Here is a 22,595-nt window from a genome sequence, read left to right as displayed (position 1 = left end):
ATGGTGACAAGGGAACGTCACCATCTAAAAATTTCACTTTCAAATCACCACCACTAGCTGTGACGAATCTTGTATCCAATGTGTTATTGAAATAATTTCCAAGAGTTTCTAATGTTTTATTTGAAGAATTGTTAAGCGGTTCCAATATTTTATTCACAGAATTGTCAGGCGGTTTCAATTTTTCATTCATAAAAAAATGTTCAGCGGTCCCAATGATTTATATAAAGAATGGTCCTACAGTTCCTTGATTGGTATCTGTTTCTCCGGTATGATTTCATGCATTCCCGACAATATATGTCCAGTTTCTCCATCAGGGTCAGCAACCACACAACAATTTTGCAGCAATACCCTTTTAAATTCATCGGCTTCTTAAATTGAAAGATTCTGTATACCGCTTTGGTACATCTTTTCCATATATTGAGGAAACAAACTATTAGACGAATTACGATTCTCAACAATACCACAAACATCTTCATTTTCATCTTCTACCTCAACAGAATTGCCGATATTCAAAACTGGTACAAACACAGCAATATGTGTTCCTTTGAACAACATAATATCTTTACTGGTTGGGTAAAACAAACTTACATGCACCATACCTTGAGAAGAATTAAGATAGTCCATATTTTGTCATGAATGGAATATTTCTGCCTCATATTTCTAAAAATAAAGAATTCCAGTCCCTTTGACATCGAATGGATTGGATAATACTTTCACCAAGTAAATGATTTATTACTCCTGAAACAATAATTGAAAATTGAACACAAAATTCATCACATGATAACGTCAAAACAACAGTTCTTAACACTTTTAAATCATCACCACTAGTTGTGACAAACTTGGTATCTAATGGTCCTAGCATAGGTCTACTATCAGGCAAAATATTTCGGTAGCTGTCTTTTGTTATAAAAGTATATCTTGCAACTGTATCGATCTTGTAAGTAATTGCTGGTCCTTCTATTTACTATCTACCATCATACCGACCTTTCCTTATATTTTCGTTAACACAGCTACGTACGTCATTTTGTCCAATATTATCTGACAATAATTCCTTATCTGTGTGTTCCTCTCGCAGATAACAAACGCACCATCACTCAACCGCTTAGATGTTATGTGATACTCTGGAGTTAAATCTTGGTCTAATAAGTGATCCAAGTCAATCTCCATATCACCCCTTTCAGTTTGAGTGGAACGTGACGTCCCATGTTTACACAAGGTACACTCCTTTAAACTTCTGCTAGGCCACCAGTTACCGTCGGTCGGAGCAGGGCCTATTGCTCCGACCGGTTGTTGTTTAACTGCTGGACGGTACCACTGCTATTCTGGGCGGTGTCTTCCTGTGGTAGCGTCTGATTTGAAATGTTCTGATCGTTTGAATGTGTCCTACTCCAACAAAACTCTCTTGTGTGTCCTCTTTTTCTACAATTCGTACACTGTCTATATATCTTATTTTGATATCTTCGGTTGTTCATAGGAACGTCTGAATAATTGTTTTTCTTTGAATTCAGTTCATGAACATCACTTCCTTTTTCCGCTGTATTTATATTATTTCTCCTGTCAACCTTGGTCACATTCCCTTCATTCATTCGATTACATTCTTCTTGCATGGCAATTGCAATAGCTTTCTGGAGTGTCCTAGGCTTAGTTCGCCTTATAAGCATGCGGAACTCATCCGACTCACCGCAAGCGTCAAGAAACGATCTGGTACCGTTTTCTTGGACAAGTTCTGGCTGAGATGGGTATGCACGCCTGTACAAATCTTCAAAAGATTGCCCCAAATCTCTAAACGATTCACCAGGTCTCCTTCTCCTTAGTTTTGCCTCTGCAAAATAGCTTTCTTTCATGTTTGAATGTCCAAAACGTAACTCCATCTTATCTATTAAACTTTCCTTTCTCATTTGGGTATTTGAAGACAGTCCGTGAACGTATGTTTCTTCCTGTCCTCTTGAGGTAGTAAAGAACATCAACATGTACATGATGTATCCAAATAGTTTAAGTCTCACTGATATTCCAACCATTCTCTTCATTACGAATCTATAAAACTTGTGTATGGCTATCCCACCGCTGCCGCCATTTGTATCGTTGTCGTTTTTGAATGGATTCGTGTTTGTCGATGTGTTATTTTGGTAGCGTAAATTACGTAAAATCCATACTCAAATGGCACAAAGAAAACAAACCACAACACAAAGTTTCAAATCAAATGACTATGTAATCTGTTAAAGGTATATCAGTTTGACATAATAAAACAGTTGAACAATAATCCTAATTCACTAAAACAATATTACTCTCAACACTTCTAACTTACAATCTCAATTATATCTCTTACTCTTTCTTTTACACTCTGATCTCTCTCGCATCCCCTTATATACATATTTACAGGCGGTACCCCGACGGTTCCAAAGATGGGGTACCGGGCGGTTCTATAAATACCGAGAGGTACCTCAACGGTTCTAAAGATTGGATACCGGGCGGTACCCTGACAGTTTTGAAGATGGGGTTACCGGACGGTACCCCGACGGTTCCAAAGATGGGGTACCGGGCGGTTCTTAAGATACCGGGCGGTGAATTTAAATGATATAGATAAATTCAATTAAATAAAAATACTGGGCATTGCCATATAGAAATGTAATTTAACCCAAACGTATTTAAAAGAAAGACATCTTACATAATAATTATTTATACAGTCAAACTAAAATCGCTACATTAATGACAAAAATCACTTAAATTTTACAATAGTTTAGTTTAAGAACAGTTCATTTGAAAAAAGTAATAAAAAATATAGGTCACCGATGTGTTTAAAATGTTATTTCAATTTTTATGCAAAAACAAATGGCATGTTTTCACCAAAGGTAGAAAACTTGGTCCTTTTTCAATGATAGAAACATTTTAAAAGTCATCTTGGGCCAAAACGAAATGATTGTTTTGGTTGATTTTTGAACATTATCATAAACAACTAATAATGTAATAAATAAAATTTGTAATGAAAAAAAACAATTTTTTCAATTTTTGCTGATTGTTGTGTATCCTCGAGCCTCCTTGGCCATGGCGTTGTCAGTTTGTTTTAGATTTATGAGTTTGACTGTCCCTTTGGTATCTTTCGTCCCTCTTTTAGTCTCTAAAATTTGAATTCAGACATATCCAGAGAAGACGGAAGCTGTCCAAAAATGGTCCAGGACCAAGAACCGGAAACATGCGCAATTACCTAGGACTATATGTTCCTATAATAGAAGGTTCGTTCCCAAATTTGCTGAATTTGCCAGACACTTGTATTAACTTTGTGAAAAATATGCTGCTTTCAACTGGACTAACTAAACCGCTAACATGTTTATTCCCGCCACATATGTATGTAAGTGCCTGTCCCAAGTCAGGAGCCTGTAATTCAGTGGTTGTCATTTGTTAATGTGTTACATATTTGTTTTTCGTTAATTTTTTATACATAAATTAGGCCGTTATTATAGTTTTCTCGTTTGAATTGTTTTTCATTGTCATTTCTGGGGCCTTTCATAGCTGACTGCGGTATGGGCTTTGTTCATTGTTGAAGGCCGTACGGTGACTATAATTGCAAATTTCTTTGTATTATTATCTCTTGTGGAGAGTCGTCTCATTGGCAATCATACCACGTTTTCTTTGTTTTTATATATAGTCATTGTGAAGAAGCTTAAACTCGGCTGAACGAAGTTTTTATCATCACCCTCAATCATAGGATGTTCCTTTTTGCTTACATGAGCAAATCCATGACTAAACCTGAGCAGAGTTATTAAGTGACTCGTAAAGAATTATTGGTTGTTGTTGGTGCCCTTCACCACCTTCATTCTAATTTGTAGGGACAACCCATTTCTTATGATCTTGCAGTTGTATACCGGCCTAAAACATAGGAATGCAGATGCACTTTCCAGAACCCCTTTGCGCTTCATATTCCAGACAAGAGCGTGTTAACAATGTCAATGATATCTTAGATGAAGAAAAAGAACATATAGCTCTTAGAACCGTAAAAGAGGGACGAAAGATACCAGAGGAACTGCCAAATCATAAATCGAAAATAAACCGACAACGGCATGATTTAAAATGAAATAGACAAACAGGCAAATCATAGTACACAAGAAACAACATAGAAAACTAAGAACCCAACCAAAAACTTGGTGGTAACACGTATCAAGCAGATACCAGTCAAACAAGGAACCATTATGTATTGTTCCGTTCGGATGTCAACAGTTTCAGACAACAACGTTTTAACATGCAGGCTATAACATCACCTGAGGGTCTTCAGAAATACTATGAATTTGTTTAAATTACACGCCTAGTGGTATAAACTATATGTGGATTCTAAAAAAATTCTAAAGAACTTATCGATAATTTTGAATCTTGATCTTTTTCTGAAATTAGTTCTATCAAAACTTATGATTTTCCAACCCTGTATACCAGCATTTCCCATATGAAATTGAAAAATCGTCTAAAAGAAATAATTCACAATGCTTTTCAACATAAAAACGGTAGTATATGCTTAAAATTTATTACTTTGGAATACCATACTGCATGTTTTGTTAATAGTAACCAACGAAAAGGTAAAATATGCTACACAGAGGAACAAGTGATCAGTATGGAGGTTCTTATTGACAACATATTTGTTGAATTTAGAGATAGATAATTTCAACAAATTTTTGACCTCCCTATGGGAACAAACTGTGCACCTCTACTTGCAGACCTATTCTTATTTTCATATAAATCGAAGTTCCATCAGACACTTGTCAAAGCAGCCAGGTCATTTAATTTCACTTTCAGATATATTGATGATGGTTGTATTTGATGACTATTGATTTGCGTATTTTAAAACATTATTTGCAAACATAAGTGTTTTTATTGATTCTTTTATTGTGAAAATGGAAAGATATTCATAAAAACATGTAAATATAAATTTAAACATGTGGACTTTTTTAGGTCAAGCAAATGGATTCTTTTTTGTATTTTTGCATATAGATTGGACCGCAAGTTTTCCTGTTTGAACTGTTTTACACTAGTCATTTTTTGGCCCTTTGTAGCTCGCTGTTCAGTGTGAACCAAGGCTCAGTGTTTATAAATACAGTACTTTGACCTAAAATGGTTTACTTTCACAAATTATGACATGGATGTAGAGCTGTCTCATAGACACCCATACCACATCTTCTGATATTTATAGATATATGTTCAGTATGTATATGCTGTAGCTTTTCCACATGTGGAGCCTGATCTGCTCACCCTTCCAGGGCACCTGAGATCACCCTCACTTTTTGTTTGGCTTCCAGTTGTTCAACTGTATTGTTCAAAGTAATACAATATTGAATTGAATTAACTGGTGAATAAATTTGATAAAAAATAAAAATATCACATGTAATGCTTTAATTGAAACAAACAAACATAATTTATATAATTCAAGATCGTCATTTTAAACAGATATGTTTCAATGTTCTACCTTGAGGACTGAATTTAAACATATATGATTTGTATTCGCCTGTTTAAATCTGTTTATAAGTGATTTACAATATGTTTAATGATCAGAGAGTCTGTTATCACATCATGGTGTTATATCTTGAGGAACACAGAAACACTGGAGTTACTCTCTCATTTATAATGAAGCAACATAATCTCTCTATAACTATTAAACACTATGAAGTCTTTGGTTGATTTTCTATCACAAGATGGCCTCCATCATACATTTGTCCTACTAATACCTGTAAACAAAATGTTCAAGATTAAAATCAAGATGGCCTCCATCATACATTTGTCCTTCCAATACCTGTAAACAAAATGTTCAAGGTTAAAAACAAGATGCCTCCCATCATACATTTGTCCTACCAATACCTGTAAACAAAATGTTCAGGTTAAAAACAAGATGGCTCCTATCATACATTTGTCCTACTTATACCTGTAAATAAAATGTTCAAGGTTAAAAACAAGATGCCTCCCATCATACAATTGTCCTACCAATACCTGTAAACAAAATGTTCAGGTTAAAAACAAGATGGCTCCTATCATACATTTGTCCTACCAATACCTGTAAAAAAATGTTCAAGGTTAAAAACAAGATGGCCTCCATCATACATTTGTCCTACCAGTACCTGTAAACAAAATGTTCAAGGTTAAAAACAAGATGGCTCCCATCATACATTTGTCCTACCAATACATGGAAACAAAATGTTCAAGATTAAAAAAAGATGGCCCCAATCATACATTTGTCCTACTAATCAATACCTGTAAATTAAATGTTCAAGATTAAAAACAAGCTTGTTTTTCATTTTAATTCTTAATGGTTTGTCTTCTTTATAGAGCACACAAATGATACTTGGACATTATAAATAAATTACTGTTGCCTTAATACACTCCACTGATACTTTTTATAATATAATTTGCTATCATATCAGTAATGTATTTATGAAAGGCAGGGGTATGAATTTTCTAGTATTGGAAGTGAGCGAAATGTTATTATAATAGAGTAAGAAGTTCTGTTATGGCTTGGATGGAGAGTTGTAACATTGGCACTCATACCACATTTTCTTAAATCTGATAGTATTTAAAGTCGCACCTGCATGAGACAAGTTATCAACTAGGTTTGAGACCATCTAATGAGTAGTACATATTTGTTGTCATGAATGTTGGTAGAATAATCTTCAGTAGAAAGTGCATTTGATATATATATATATATATATATATATATATGCAGCATTCATATTTCAATTATGCCATGTATGCACTTCTCTTTTGTAGATTGTATGTTATTTGATTGAACTGATGCTATTTGTGGTGAGTACAGTACTATTGAAAACATTTGTCCTGTTGCATTTTATGTGTATAATAAATTTTGAAGATGATCACCACACCTGACAGTCTCTATAATCATGATAATGGTGTCTTAATCATACAGAAATATTTTTTTGGAAATATTTGAGACATACATATTTTCATGGTTGGAATTAGGGTGTCGTCAGAAAATAAGAAGCCAAGAGCATGAAGAGTACATACAATGACATAAATGATTTATTTTCTGTTGAACAGAGTGAAAATAGTAGACAATGGTAGATATTACCTGTCTCTGTACAATCTCTAGATTATCTTTGGCTTTTTTAAATAAATCTTTTAACTTTTGTGGATCTGTAACTTCTTTATTCTGTCTAAATTCATCTCTTGTTTTTCTAATGGCATAATTTCTGAAACAGAAAAAACAAAACTTCAATTTTTGATGAAAAATTTTGAGACATAGTTTTCATAAACATGATAAATGCTTTATTTGAAATTCAACCAAATAATTATTGATCAGATTATCCTAGATTTGCACATTATTCTCTAAAAATATCAACCCTATATATCACCATTATCATGTGATTATACATATTCTAAGCCAACACAGCAGATAATCAATTCTATGTTTTATTCATACATGTCGGATGAACTTTTTTTTGTGCATAAATTTTAAATATGTCTGTGTCATTGGAGACAAATCTTAAAATAGACAGTTTAATAATCTCATGAACTCGCACATTTTTAATCCAAAACTGCTTTCCATTTTACATAAAAGAACTGACCAAGAAAAAAAACGTTTTCATGAACATTTGATTTCCAACATGGTTTCAAAGTTTGCATACAAGCCTATACAAAATTTTTACTTACTAGTTTCAAACATTTAAATTCGTTATCCTTAAAATCCTCAAAAAAATTGATATCCCATGCATAATGACTATGTATCCTCAGTTCTTTCTCAACAAAATATCAATTTGAATGTATTTACAAGGATAGTGATTAATATGCAGTGAAATAGTCGTTACATTTATAAGTTCATTTGTGCAGTGTCAGGCTGTGGTTTAAAAAAAAAAGGGGCATCTAACTTTTGTTGATCAGGAGTGACCCCTGAAAATAGCTGAAGTGAAATTTTGAACTATAATTCTTGATTCCTGTCCTTGTCTTCATATTTTAGCATCCCATCAGTCAATTCATGCAATAACTGCCTACATTAGCAATCCTAAGGCCTTCAAAAATATTCCTAGTCATTGAAGGATACATATATTAATTTCAGATCGTTTTTTATTGAGAACATCATCGATCTGTATAACTTATGTTTCTTTTAATTATATGTATCCTAATTTTTGTCAGTTTATTGTCTCAATACTGTAAGCTTAAACCATGCACCTTTAATGTAAATGGGTGTTTTGCTTATAATTATTGTCTATTGTCTATATTATAGTATACATCTTCCATTCATTGTGTTTACCTTAAATCAAATTACAATAAGACTATTTTGACCAATCACAGTGAAATTATAACTATTAAAGTTGATGCTTACATTATCTGAAAATGACTGTTTGGTGACTGACGACAAAGGGCATTCTAGTCCAAATAATTTTGACGTCTGGCAAGGCTATTTTACTTTTTTTCTGGGAAGCCTTCCAAAGACGTCATAATTATTTGGACTAAGACCTTACGGATCTCCTGTAGTTGGTGATCGCAATACTGGTATACCACAATACTGGTATAAAAATTTTGTACCAGTATTGTATTCCAGTATTGTACCAGTATTGTGCTTTTTTTAAATAAACAATATAGGTAATTAATCTTTATAAAGGTGTCACATATATGCATAATGAAATTAACATATGACATGACAATTTTATTAGGAATGATTGTGTTTAACTGATGATGCCATAGATGGTACACTGTGATTGGCATCAAATAAAGTTTTAAATCTTCTGATGTTTTTTTCTTAACCTTTCTGTCTCAGCATTTTAACAAACTCTGTACTTTCTTCTATGTTTTCTTTCAGCTCTCTCTCTTTCCAAGATTCATGTAGTATATTTTAGTGAATTTTATATTGACATTAATGCTGTTATAGCTTCTGTATCATCAGCATTGGTATTTCTTCTTCAGATGTGATTTCTGCAACCCCTCCCCCTTCCTATATTGGTATTCAGGTATTCAGTCTCTGTGGACTTTCTCTAACGCTTACTAGATTACAAGCTATTTCAGATAGCATTTGTATAGCTCTCTAACTGTCAGAATGCTGGTCTAGTATTTGTACCAGTAGATATACATGTATCTGCTACTAATTGTATTGTCCATGGTTCTGAATCAACTGCTTCAACCCTTAACATTTATGTAGACAAACTAGTTAATTTGATTATAACAAGGTTCCCCTATAAAGCAACTTTTTATAATTAATTAATTATGTTGATATCTTTTGTTGTGAAAGATTAATAAGAAAATAAAGACAAACAAATGCATATGATCTTAGTACACAAAAAATGTATACATGTATTAAAATATCTGTCAAAATATGTGATGGCATACATGTAAATGCTGAATTTACAGTGTTAGAGTCTAATAATTTGCTTGAATTTATTAAATTATTGCTCAGATAATAATAAGCTTTTATTTTATTTTATCTATATTAAATTAAATAAAATATAGAAATAAGATAAAATTATTAGCAATTGTTTAAATAATAATGATGATATGAGTTAATTTCAATAATCCTTTGTTTATTTGTGCAAGTATAGTAATGACTTTTAACTGGTTGCTAATTGATTTCACAATTATCCTCTATAATCTTTTTGAGTTCCATTTAATCTCCCTTTGATCTTCAATATAGTCTAGTCAACAATACAACTACAATACTGGTATATCAGTAATGTACCAGTATTGCTGGGTTTTTTTTTATAAAAAGTAACAATACTGGTACAAAATTTTTATACCAGTATTGTGGACAATACTGGTATACCAGTATTGTGATCACCAACTACTGGAGATCCGACCTTACTAAGGGCAATCCTACCCTCAATTATGGAAACACTGTAATGGTGTCGAATTGATTAGCCAAGAGGGGAAATGACATTAAATAAGTAACGATTTGAATAGGTGTCTTTTTGACTAAATGACGAATTGACTTCTTCTATCAGTGCCGAATTGACCATGTGCCGATTTGACCTGTCCATGAGAGATAAGCCGATGAATTTAGAAAAAAATGGAATCTAGAAAAAATGAGAGGAATATCGGACGAAAAAGGTGCAAACGATCAAATTATTTCACAACTAACCTATAGTTGTACGATGTAAACTTTTTACTTTCTTGAAGTATTTGCTTATATAAGGCAAGCGCTTTTGATCTTGAACCCATGTTTTTAATTTTCGGTCTTTGGTTATCTCCCTTTATATTTGACTAATTTTAGAGTCGACTCCCGAAAGGACTTGTATTTTTGGTAAACAACAACATGGAATCGAAAGTTGAATATTAGCTACTTTTAACTATTACAGTAACATCATAGTATTACATGTATGACATTGTTTCATGTTTGATTTTTTTTTCTCGAAGACTCATTGTTTGCGTTTCATCATGTTCATTGTGATAGAGACCTATTTTTCAGCCAACCATGTTTGTATCGAAAGAAAAATATACTATCTGTCAACTGACCTTGTGATTTTGGCAGCACATACCATTCAGCCTGAATTTCGGATGCAGTCATTTTTAAAAGGGAGTAACCCAAGATAAAAGAGGGGCTCCAACTTGCCCCCATTCACTAGTCCAAATAATTATGACGTCTTGAAAGGCTATTATAATTTTTTTCTTTGACGCCTTACATCGACGTCATAATGCTGAAGCCGCCATTTTCGGTTGGCGTCAAAGAAAAAAATTATAATAGCCTTTCAAGACGTCATAATTATTTGGACTACCCATTCACATGCATTGATTTAAAAATAAAAGGGGGGTCCAACTCATCCCAGCCCCCCCCCCCCCCCCCCCCCCCCCAACCACCACCACCACCACCACCTGGAGTCTGCCCCTCTGCAACCGGTAATGCCTCTGAATGATGCATACTCCTTTTAGATTATTTTTTGGCTATGGTCAAGTAGAACCGGTAATGCCTCTGAATGATGCATACTCCTTTTAGATTATTTTTTGGCTATGGTCAAGTAGAATGTATCATTCTTTGCAAATATTAGTTCAAATAATTATGAAGACTTGAAACAATGATAAGCTAATAGCAAGTCAACAGTTCTGTTTTTAGCTCTTCCCATCTCTAACTAGAAGTGCAAAAAGTTCAGATGACAGTTTCAGAAAATAAATTGAATATCAACCTCTAGTGTTGTTGTGATTCAAAAAAATCTTTTTATACACAATAATCTCGTCATAGCGTTATAAACAGACAAAAATCTCGTCATAGAGTTATAAACAGACAATCAGGTGTTTTAAATTGCCTCATTCTGACAAACACACAAACACTCAGCAGTGGAAATAGAAACAATGATTCAAATTCAATGACAACAATAATTCACCAGTAGACATGGGGTAGACAACCTGAAGATTCACCCTTCTATAACCTCCCTTATATTGGCAGTCAGCCATTAAAGACAAAGATTGTATTGGATCATAAATATTAAGTGCATCGTAGACATCTAAATATTCTCTGTGGAGTAAGAGAGATATCTCATAAATCTTGAAAGGCTCTTATACTTCATGTACTTTTTTGCTTTGAAGCCTTACAACAAGGCTGTAAGCATTGTAAGGTGTCAAGGCAAAAAAGTATAATTGCCTTTCAAGACGTCATAATTTTTGGACTATGCAAATACATGTATCTGATTTAGACGTTCACAGTGCCCTCTTGATGAAGTTTATTTCCTAGAAATATGCAGTGACTCACTAGATGTTGGCAATTTAAACTTTTGTATTAGCATGATTAGGAAACTTTAAAAGGAAACAAGCCGTCTAATTTTTATTTTGAGATCATTTAAATATATTGGAGTGTAGTGTGTGGTAAATTTTAACTTGAACTAGAATACAGTTTTTATCTAGGAATGCTAGGGGTCAGCTGAGGACCACCTCCAGGTGCAGGAATTTCTAGCTGCGTTGAAGACCCATTGGTGCATGGCCTTTGGCTGTTATCTACTCATTGGTCGGGTTGCTGTCTGTTTGACATGTTTCCTATTTCTATTCTCAATTTCATCTGTTTCACATTACATACTAACATGTATTTTGATTCACAAGGTCGACAAATTAAGCTATATATTCCCCCAAAAATGTCTTCACAATGTCAATGAATTTAAAATTTGCAGCAATACATTCAATATGCAGGCCTGACACTGATTTTTTGAATATTTTGTAGATTTCAATTATCCACATATAATTTAAGTTCATACAGGCCAAACATGCTTAAAACTGTAAATTCAGAAATTATTGAGAGGTTTTTATTATTGCAAAAAAATGCTATGTATATACAGGTACGTTATAATCACAATATTTTAAACTAGCATTTTATAAAAAAAATTTATATGAATTAAACAGGATTTTTCTCTGTATCCCGAAAGGTAAAAATCACATTTTAGTCTAAAATGACAAAATCCCAGTAATAAACATGATAAATGCACACAATAATTTTTGAATTTGCAGTAAGTAGTAGTTTTATAACATGTATAAGTCTTGTAAATAAATAGAGTCAAAATTCATACATTGGCTGCACTGGCCAAGCATGAAAACTGCTTAAATGCAGCTCATTTTTCGTTATCATGTACATGATGTATGTCAATTTTTTTTTATTATTTTATTTTCAACATTTAAAACATATACATGACATACATACATATATTATACAATGTCATTATTAAAGATACACCATAATTGGAAATATTTTTTCTATAGAATAGATCAAAAGAAAAAATTCTAAAAAGTATAAAAATTGATAAATAGTAATGATTAATAGACATGATAGATAGGATTACAGGAGTTCAAAATAAAGGAAAAAATAGAAAAGAAAAAGACAAGACAAAATTTAAAAAAAAATGGAATATCTAGCTACATCCTTATCTATATTTTTTTTTAATTTTTAAATGTTACATATTCATGTTGATAACTATTTGCTAAATTAACTAGACATATTTCTTTTGTAGTAGCCATCAACACAGGCCAAGGACATTTACATGACAATAATATTTTCCTTATTTTAAAATAGATTATAAGTAAATAGTCATTAGTACATTGTAGTAATAGTCAAATGTTCATACTTTCCATTTAAAAACAATTGTAGCTACAAATGGGGTCAAACTAGTTGCTGATTACATACATACATGTACATACATACATACATGTATACACTAGTCATTTATAGCTTGCTGCTCAGTCAGTGTAAGCCAAGGCTCTGTGTTTAAGACAATACTTTGACCTATTATAATAAGGAGATTTGTCTCAATTGGCACTCATTCCATATCTTCTTATATCTATGTAAACAAAAACTGTAAATTAGAAATTTCTTATTGATCTTATGAGAAAAGTTATTTTATTCTATATTTCAGGATTATTTTGGTACCAAGATGATTTGTCCAGTCTTACATGCCACATTGAAACATTCATTAAGAAGATTTCAGTTGATCAGGTGTTGTTATTGCACAAGTCCAAAGTTATCAGAGAAAAATGGTACAATTGAATTGTTAGGAAAGACTTATAAAACTGATCATGTAACAAATATTAGATCAAGCTTAATACCAAAAATTGGAATTGGTTTACATAATATGAAACACCATCCTTTAAATTTATTAAAACAACAAATAGTTGATTACTTTTACAAGAATTTTATAAATCGACAGAAAAATCCTGTGTTTTCTGTATATGACAGTATCAGCCCAGTTGTAACGTTGCATCAGAATTTTGATAGTTTATTAGTGCCAGAGGATCATGTCAGTAGGAAAGTGTCTGAGAGTTTTTACCTGAATTCCGAGTACATGTTACGTGCTCATACATCAGCACATCAAAGTGATTTAATAAGAACTGGACTGAATGCCTTCCTTGTATTTGGTGATGTGTATAGGAGAGATACTATTGATTCAAGTCATTATCCAATTTTCCACCAGGCAGAAGGAGTAAGACTTTATAGAGGCCAGGAGGTAAGCAGAAATAAATTTCTAAATATTCTAACCTTTTTATAATTGACACATTTTGAGTGAAATATTTGACTTTAGAGACAGTAAGGTTAAGCATGAGTCAAAGAGCGGTGGTGTAGTAGTTAGTGCATCAGACTACAAACACAAAGGTTCCAGGTTCAAATCCCTTTTTTGGGTGAAAATTTTAGGGACCGAATTTTAGGCTCTCCCTTGACACCATTTGTGAGTATGTTCTTGAGGAAACGATGATAGTCTGTGGGAAGGGGACAATAAATGGCGGACCCGTGTTGAAAGAGAGCCATATCTCTTGCATGTTAAAGACACCCTTGTAGACTTCAAAAAAGAGCTGGCTTATGCCACTACAAGGCAGCACTCCCACCTGTAAAGTGGAAAGGGATTAATATAAGTTGCAGAACTTGTTTCCCAATCCAGGATAAATAAATATGTTTAAACTAAGTCATGTATCAATAAAAATAATAATAATATAATAACATGTAAATGTCACATCTCGATTCATAGTTAGCTGCTTAAACAGGAAGGTTCATTTGCTTTGATTTAGAGGTAATACCAACTTATCATAGTACGTCACATCCCATAACAAAAGAAAAGGGTTGAAAAAAAATATTCCCTTGAACTTGACCTTGGAATCACATTATAAATTTACTTTTGTCTGTGTGTGACAAGTGTCAACTTTTGTTTTTAGCTTAAAAATGGTATTAGTGTCAAGCAGATGTTTTTTGCACTACATAGGGGGTCACTACATGATTGTATTAACTCTTCTCATACTATTTTTAATTGAACAATTTTAACTTGCAGCTTTTTTCCAAAATGAACATTACTGGTGATTACCAGATTTTTGAAAATGGTGAAAAAAATGAAACCAAACAGCCATTGCACACGAAAGAAGCTGTGATGATCCTGGAACATGAATTAAAATCTACTTTAGAAAATCTTGCTTTTAAGTTGTTTGGAAAAGGTTTGTGTATAGCAATATATGTAAAGAGTTATATTATCATGTTTTATCTTCATACAGAGGGGACAATACAGATGTGACATTGCACAATATATACGTAGATTACTTTTAATTTGGTAATAATGCAAGATACATGTACAATCAATTTATTATTATAATTCTTCAGAACTACATACAGATGGATTATATTGAAAATATTTTGCTAGATTATGATATCTTGAAATAAGCAACTGAAACAGGTGGACTTTTCTTTTTTATAACATATGCATTTTGGTATTTTTATAAAATATAAATACAAATAATGATATTGCCAAATCACTAGTTCTTTCTAAAGAAATGAACCACAATACAGCATACCAGTTACTAGTTAAACATGAGACAATATATAATTAAACTTATTGATACTTATGAATTATGATTTGATTTAATTATTATAATGTATATTTCAGATGTAGAAACACAATGGGTTGATGCTTATTTCCCGTTTACCCATCCTTCCTGGGAACTAGAGATTAAGTTCCAAGGTGAATGGTTAGAGGTGTTAGGTTGTGGCATCATGGAACAAGAACTTCTAACTGCAGGTATATATATTAAGTCTTCTCAAAGTAGATGAAAAACTTTGCCTGAACATAATCATGATAATAGGATTTGCCTAGCAGATATGAACTCACATAATAAAAAAAAGTTTAGCATATTTTGAGATATCAGATGTATAATATTTTACTGAATCAAATTCAACCAAGATGTTCCCTTACCCCAATTTAAGAAATCTTGTTTGAAATCACATACAGAGGCCCTAAAATTATAAGATAGGAATGACATATGCTCTTACATAATTAAAGAAAATTCATTCATAAAAGAATACTGAATTGTTTCCCTTGCTATGTTTTTAAACTTTTTCACAATGTATCTGTTCAAATTAGAAAATAATAAAAAATGATGGAATACTTTAGTAAAGAATTATTTAAGATTCACTGCAGAAATACCACTATGTATTATATGTATTAATTGTTTATTTCAATTGGACAACTAAGACACTAAACAAAAATATGTATAGAATACATATTAAAAATGTCTTAAGAGTCAACAAAATTGTGTATAAGTTACAAACATTAGACAGGTCATGTTTGCTGATTTATGAAAATATTTGACTATGTATACCTTTTAACTTGAGAATGAAAGCATTTGTCCTGAAGTCCAAGCAGCATTCAGTAATTTTTTTTATTCTTTGTGCCATAAAACACAGGTCAAAGTTAAATGTTGGTAGCATTATTTTCTGCTTCCAAGTCAGGAGCCTATAATTCAGTGGTTGTCATTTTTTTATGTGTTACATATTTGTTTTTCGATCATTTATTTATATAAATAAAGCTGTTAGTTTTCTCGTTTGAATAGGTTTACATTGTCATTTCGGGGCCTTTTATAGCTGACTATGCTGTATGGGCTTTGTTCATTGTTGAAGGCCGTATGGCTACCTGTAATTGTTAATTTCTGTGTCTTTTTTGTCTCTTGTTGAGAGTTGTATCATTGGCAATCATACCATATCTTCTTTTTTTATATATAGAGTAATATTCTTTACAAAAAGCAAAAATTACTGAAACTCTTGTTTCTGTTCTCTTAATTAAGTTTTCTTCAACCAAACAATATGAAACTTATACACAATGCTTATTACCACAAAACTCAGATCACGTGTAAATTTGGATTATTTCTTGAGTTATGTCCCTTTATAATGTTTAATGCAAGTGGGGCATCATCTGTGTCTCATGGACACATTCCCATTCATTTTCTTTAAAAATAAACAAGATAATTAATAGATCTTTACTCTATCATCTAATTGGTATAAAATTAATGTATTAACTCATTTTAAAACTATATATTTGTTATAATAAAGTAGACCCTCTCATATTTTCAACCATAAGGTTCCCCATTTACCTCTGTTTTTTCCAAACCACAATACATGAATCCTATGTTATTACTGTCTTTTTTAGCTGGTGCAGGAGATCAGATAGGATGGGCCTTTGGTTTAGGATTAGAACGTTTAGCAATGAGACTATATAGTATTCCAGATATAAGACAGTTTTGGAGATATAATGACTCTGGATTTATGTCACAGTTTGATGTAAAAGATCCTAGTACACCAATTAAATATAAGGTAACTGAATGTTTTAATTTTAGCACCTAATTCATATGTGTCAACCTATGAAAATGAAAATGCTGATCATGATCTCCATTGAAGAAGAAAATCTCGGGTCATAACGTGGATGAACATTTTCCCAGCTGAATTTTGGTATTTAGGAGACTTTTCTTTCATTCTTCAAAAAGTGAATGCAAGATAATCTATAGCTGACAGAATACAAACAAGATTCATTTCATCAGATACATGTAACTTTGAAAATTTTTAAAATTTAGAATTTGAATTAGACAGATGTCGAGATCTTATATCTTGAAGAACAGGACTTTGTAGTTCATCTTAATATACCATGTTCTTACATGAGCTTACACTTTCTGTCTTCAGCTTTTATACCAATAAATCTCCCTTCTATCAATTTCAAGGTCTAAATATTGTAGTTATTTGTATGTCGTTATATGAATTTATTGATAAATATGGTTCACAAATAAAAATATATTTAAATTTTTTGTAAGTTCTTAATTTATAACCCCTTCCCAGGATTATTTTCTAAACTAGCCACCCATATTTCTGTAAATAAGTTTAGTAATTTAAATACATTGTTAATAGTTCCATTCCAGGATTCCTGGTTAGGTTTGTGCATAGAATGGGATAGATTTTTGGCCTCCCATAGTCTTTTTCAAAAATGATGAACGGTTCTTTATATTGGTATGTAATCATTTTAAATGTTTCAAATTTATGAAATTATATTCGTACATCAATGTTTTTGATACACCAATAACAAAAACTGAAATATATTGAATTGATACATTTTGTAATTATTCAAAATTATATCAGAAACCTAATCTTAATTATAAAATAATGAATCTGTTAAAGGGAGACAATACTCGCATAACTTTTTGGAATTGGCACATAATACAAAGGAATTTCACTCTTGCATACAAATGGCACATCAATAAAATTAATTAATTAACTAACCCACTGTAAAAATATTTCTTTGCAATTTTTTAAAACTTCCTCAGAAAAATGCTCGAGCCCCTTGACTTTCATAGCTCATAATTAACGTTTTTACACAATATTTGAATAAAGTACTTAAAGATTTTTCGCTTCTCAAAGTGTAAGACACAATAAAAATCATATGCTTGCACCATCTTACCGGAATACTGATTTGATTAGGTCCTCAACATTTCGACATTTCTTCGTTTATTTTTATCAAAACCGATTTTTAACAAATCACAAGTACATGTTAAGATCAGACTAAATACATATTTCCCGATATGGTCAGGTAAATTTGCTACATCAAGTATGTTTACCTAAAAGTAACATACCTTTGACTGTTCCTTTTTTCATCACTGTTTAGTACCAGTTTCATTGAAATATAACCCATTCACTCTGAAGTTCATTTTAAAACTCATTAAACATGCTTATGTCTTATTGGCAATCATACAACATCTTCTTTTTTATATTGTATAATATTGAACCCTTTTTTTTTTTAGGAAGTCAGTAGCTATCCACAGAGAATATACAACATGTCTTTTTGGCTAACAGACGGATATAACGAGAATGATTTTTACGATTTAGTGCGGAATGTGGGGGGTGATGTAGTAGAACAAGTTCGTCTTACTGACGATTTTTATCATCCTAAGATGAAGAGACATTCACATTGTTATGAAATAGTATATAGAGATATGAGTAAGTCCCTGTCAAAAGAAGAGGCAAATATAATACACAAACAAATAGGTGAAGCAGCAAGCAAGGAACTTGGGGTTGAGAATAGATGGAATTTATAATACTTTGTATAAAGATTAAAAAAATCTCATGAAATTCTGAGTTATGTTGATTCTTGAAAGTAACTATATTTTCAAAAGGACAAAGACAAATCTTTAATTGAATTTTCAAAATACCTCATACGTATAGGTGTAGGGAAAAGGAGTTTGGTATACCCTAATACAGGGTATAAATGTCACTTTTTCCGTAAAGCCATTTGACAACACCATGTTAGCAAACAATTTAAATAACACCTTTTATGTAGTATGATTGGCAATGGGAAAACTCTTCACATGAGACCAAATGACACAGAAATTAACAATAATAGGTCACAATCTATAATATGCTTGTACCATTTCACAATCAGCTGATCATCAATTTTCTGTCCAAATTGGAATGTGTGATGAGTTCTATGTTTTAAGACCTTGCTAGTATTTTGCCATCACTTGGTGACTGTCAATAAACGAATAACAACAAATAACTAAAACTAATAAGGACAATTAAGACAGTACACAAAAACAGCTGAATAGAATTACGAAGTGTATGTCTGTAACACGAATAGATCATAAACTATTCAAAATACTTCTTTAAAACTACAAGGACAGATGTTACCACACTACCTAAATATTTCTAAGGGAATCTAGTTTAACAGAAATTACCATGAAATTGATCCACTATCAAACATGGCAACTGTTGCTAAAGAAAAAAGACCGAGGCTAAACACAGTTTTTGGAGTATATTTCTAAAACAAATGTTGTTTGAGCAAAACCAACCATGTAAAACGCCTTCAGGCAGAGGTCGATATCTCAATAACAGAAACAGTAAGAGAAAACTAACAGGTTTATTTCCTCTGGAATCTCAGAAAAATCGAACAATCCAGTTTAGAGTTATTGCCCTTGAAATGTCTATTCATGTGGTTGGTAATTATCTTGAAACCATATATGAAACTGACAAATGAACAGTAAAACTGAAAATAAGATCTGCCAATAAAAGAACATTACATTAACAAACAATTAACCACGTATAAGAATTATTGCATTTGAATGATGATTTTAACCAATTTTGGACAACACAATATATATATATATATGAAGAGAATTTAAAAAAAAAAAAGATATTTAGTAGAAATTTAGAAGACTTAAGTCGGAAATCGTCAATTGACCCCTGAATGAGTGTTTTTCCTTTCAGAATTTTTTTCTCCCTTTTATGCAGAAATCATAGTACACATAAAGGAACCATAAATATCAAACATTTTCAACAAAATAAGATTATGAATAAGTCATGGTCTTAATGGTCAACTTATTACTTATAGAAGTTATTCCTAGTGAATGACTTTTATTTTGCCTATTTTAGTATTTCAAAACAAAACAAAATTGTGATGGTTCATGATGACTGCGTTATGTTAAAGTTATCAAATTCAGTCGTTCCATGGGTTGATAAAGTTTCATTTTGTCAGTTTTAATGGTCTTTTTACCACATTTGAATTTACCTTGTATTTTGGATTTTTTGTTTAAATTGCTTGTACAGGTTAAAATGCAGTGGAAAATTTCTGAATTAGTGAAAATAGATACTCGAATGAACAAATTTTAAAGCCAAATAATGATGAAGAGCTTTGAAGACCAACATTTCCGAAAGTTTTTTCCATATACAGTTAAGGGTATCATCTATGCCTGGGATAGAAAATTGTTAACCAGTATTTCTAAAAATTCAAAGTTTGGTATGAATATCAATGGAATTATTTTACATATATTTATATATTTGAATGTGTATTCCGAAAAAAATCATTGTTTGAAAGCACGGAACAGAACCCTATCTTCATAAAATTATCAATACGTGTATAGCTTTTGTTTAACATGTTCGCATCAAAATGCTCAAGGCCATATTTTTGTAATAGCGCATATTTATTGATAGAACGACAAATAAGTTGTAAACTTTCAATGTAGTGTTTATAACAGGATGCTAGAATTCTGTATACGCAATACGTTATATGACCTTGTCATCAATTAATATTTTCCGTATTAAAAGTAAGAAGTAAGGTGGAGACATTTATATAACAAATAGGGGAATTGTGTGAATAATATCGTCTAAACCTCTGGTTCGAGTTATAGTTTTTTAATGCATGTTTTTGGGGGATATTTCGCCCTATAATGATTTATATTTTTAATTTATTTATAACATCACAACAATTAGCTGACCGATCAAATGACACCGATTAGTTCACTTCTTTATCAGATAAGGTGTAATATATGACCACACCCTTCGGGATTTAACCATATGTTAATTCAATGTTTAAACCGATATTTATATAATTATTTAGAAAGCAATTATCCTCTTTTTTATAAAAATTTTCTCGTATATTTTCTGTTGTGAAAATGAATTGTGTGTTTCATTTATATTTCGTAATATTAAACTAACAAAATAATTTAAAAAAATAAATAAAGCATATTGCAGAAACAATTTTAAAGCAGGTTAAACCTATACAAATATGGATGGACTAGTTGATAACAAATTATAACGACACTTTGATATGCAGAGCTTAAAGTTTTATAAATGCAATATCAATTACAAAGAAAAAAACCCATTCCATCCCAAATATATATACTTGCATACCTTCGAAATAAGAAACCAGCTAAAACATTTTTTCCTTGTGTTTAAAATTTAGAAATTAACAGGTGTTACACTAACCATGATGAACACACCATGATGCTTAAAAGATAACCTTGACCGACGATTTGGATTACAAATATGTAACTCGCAATGAAGCATCAGTCCAAAAGGGATAAAGAGAACACCAAAAACAAGAGATCAATTCTGACCTATTTTTATACGACCGCAAACAAATATTTTGCGTCGTATAATGGTATGATGTTGTCTGCATCGTCGTCTGCATTGTCGTCGAAGACGCATTTATTGTCCGGACAATAACTTTAGTTTTAGTGAATGGATCTCTATAAATTTTTACCAGAAGGTTCAATACCACTAAAGGAAGGTTGGGATTGATTTTGTGGGTTATGGTCTTAATAGTTTAGGAATTAGGGGCCAAAAAATAAGCATTTATGTAGTTTTCAAACAATAACTTGTGTTTAAGTATATGAATCTCTCTGTAATTATACCATAAGGTTCCATACCATGAAAGGATGGTTAGTATAGACTTTGGGGGGTTGTGGCTCAAACTGTTTTGGAACTATTGTTTTTTTTTGTCATTGGACATTTAAGACAATTTAAAAGCAGTGAAAAGGGAGGTAATTTAAAAACATTTAACATACAATGTTGGGTATGTTCGGATTTACCTCCCTTACTACTTGTAAATTATATACAAAGATATGTCAGGTTTTGGACTAATTGTAAAACAGCGGGGGGGGGGGGGTAGTAGTTTTTAAATTTTGTTTTCCAAATTTTTGAAAAGTTTGAAGAAGAAATCTTTAACTCCACAATATTGCGCAATAGATTTGTAAGATCTTGACATTTGTTTTGTTTCGGAAACCCATATTATGTCAAAAATTTGATCGCAATCCAAATTCAGAGCTGTTTCCAGCTTAAATGTTATGTCCTTACTTGCCCCCAACTGTTCAGGGTTCGACCTCTGCGGTCGTATAAAGCTGCGCCCTGCTGAGCACCTGGTTTCACATATAATCGTTGAAAAGCTTAACATCAGAAAATAGTTATAACTGAACCGCTACTAAACTCATCAAATATACCATACTAAAGTCTTACATATTTGTACACCATCTTCAAGTTTAATAACAACTTTTTCGAACTTTTCATAATTAATCGACATTTCAATTACTGTCAAAATATTTTAAAGTTGTTTTCTTTCTAATTTTTAGTGAAACTAAGTGGAAAT

General features: G+C 31.9%; 2 protein-coding genes across 2 annotated transcripts; one reads left to right on the top strand and one right to left on the bottom strand.

Annotated features, from left to right (window-relative positions):
• Nucleotides 1-5,358: 5,358 nt before the first annotated feature.
• Nucleotides 5,359-10,190, bottom strand: LOC139522796 (LYR motif-containing protein 4-like). The gene is made up of 3 exons (XM_071316357.1): nucleotides 10,055-10,190; nucleotides 7,058-7,178; nucleotides 5,359-5,705 (listed from the first exon to the last, which is right to left on the bottom strand). Exons 1-3 carry the CDS (start codon nucleotides 10,132-10,134, stop codon nucleotides 5,640-5,642), a joined length of 267 nt encoding a protein of 88 aa, XP_071172458.1. The 5' UTR covers nucleotides 10,135-10,190; the 3' UTR covers nucleotides 5,359-5,639.
• LOC139522795 (phenylalanine--tRNA ligase, mitochondrial-like) lies at nucleotides 10,177-18,808 on the top strand. The gene is made up of 6 exons (XM_071316356.1): nucleotides 10,177-10,290; nucleotides 13,302-13,889; nucleotides 14,703-14,862; nucleotides 15,309-15,440; nucleotides 16,845-17,008; nucleotides 18,481-18,808. Exons 2-6 carry the CDS (start codon nucleotides 13,320-13,322, stop codon nucleotides 18,772-18,774), a joined length of 1,320 nt encoding a protein of 439 aa, XP_071172457.1. The 5' UTR covers nucleotides 10,177-10,290; nucleotides 13,302-13,319; the 3' UTR covers nucleotides 18,775-18,808.
• Nucleotides 18,809-22,595: the final 3,787 nt, after the last annotated feature.

The sequence above is a fragment of the Mytilus edulis genome, chromosome 5 (assembly GCF_963676685.1).
Source record: "Mytilus edulis chromosome 5, xbMytEdul2.2, whole genome shotgun sequence".
In the NCBI taxonomy this organism is placed as follows: domain Eukaryota; kingdom Metazoa; phylum Mollusca; class Bivalvia; order Mytilida; family Mytilidae; genus Mytilus; species Mytilus edulis.
Note: the sequence above shows the minus strand (reverse complement) of the source record. Positions and strands in the feature narration are given on the sequence as shown.

Coding starts and splice junctions, on each gene's coding strand:
- LOC139522796 (XM_071316357.1), bottom strand. CDS start 10,134: ATGGGTTCAAGATCAAAAGCGCTTGCCTTATATAAGCAAATACTTCAA. Junction 7,179..10,054: donor TTTACATCGTACAACTATAG/GTTAGTTGTGAA, acceptor TTTCTGTTTCAG/AAATTATGCCATTAGAAAAA. Junction 5,706..7,057: donor TAGAGATTGTACAGAGACAG/GTAATATCTACC, acceptor TTTTGTTTACAG/GTATTAGTAGGACAAATGTA.
- LOC139522795 (XM_071316356.1), top strand. CDS start 13,320: ATGATTTGTCCAGTCTTACATGCCACATTGAAACATTCATTAAGAAGA. Junction 14,863..15,308: donor TTTTAAGTTGTTTGGAAAAG/GTTTGTGTATAG, acceptor TGTATATTTCAG/ATGTAGAAACACAATGGGTT. Junction 15,441..16,844: donor ACAAGAACTTCTAACTGCAG/GTATATATATTA, acceptor TGTCTTTTTTAG/CTGGTGCAGGAGATCAGATA.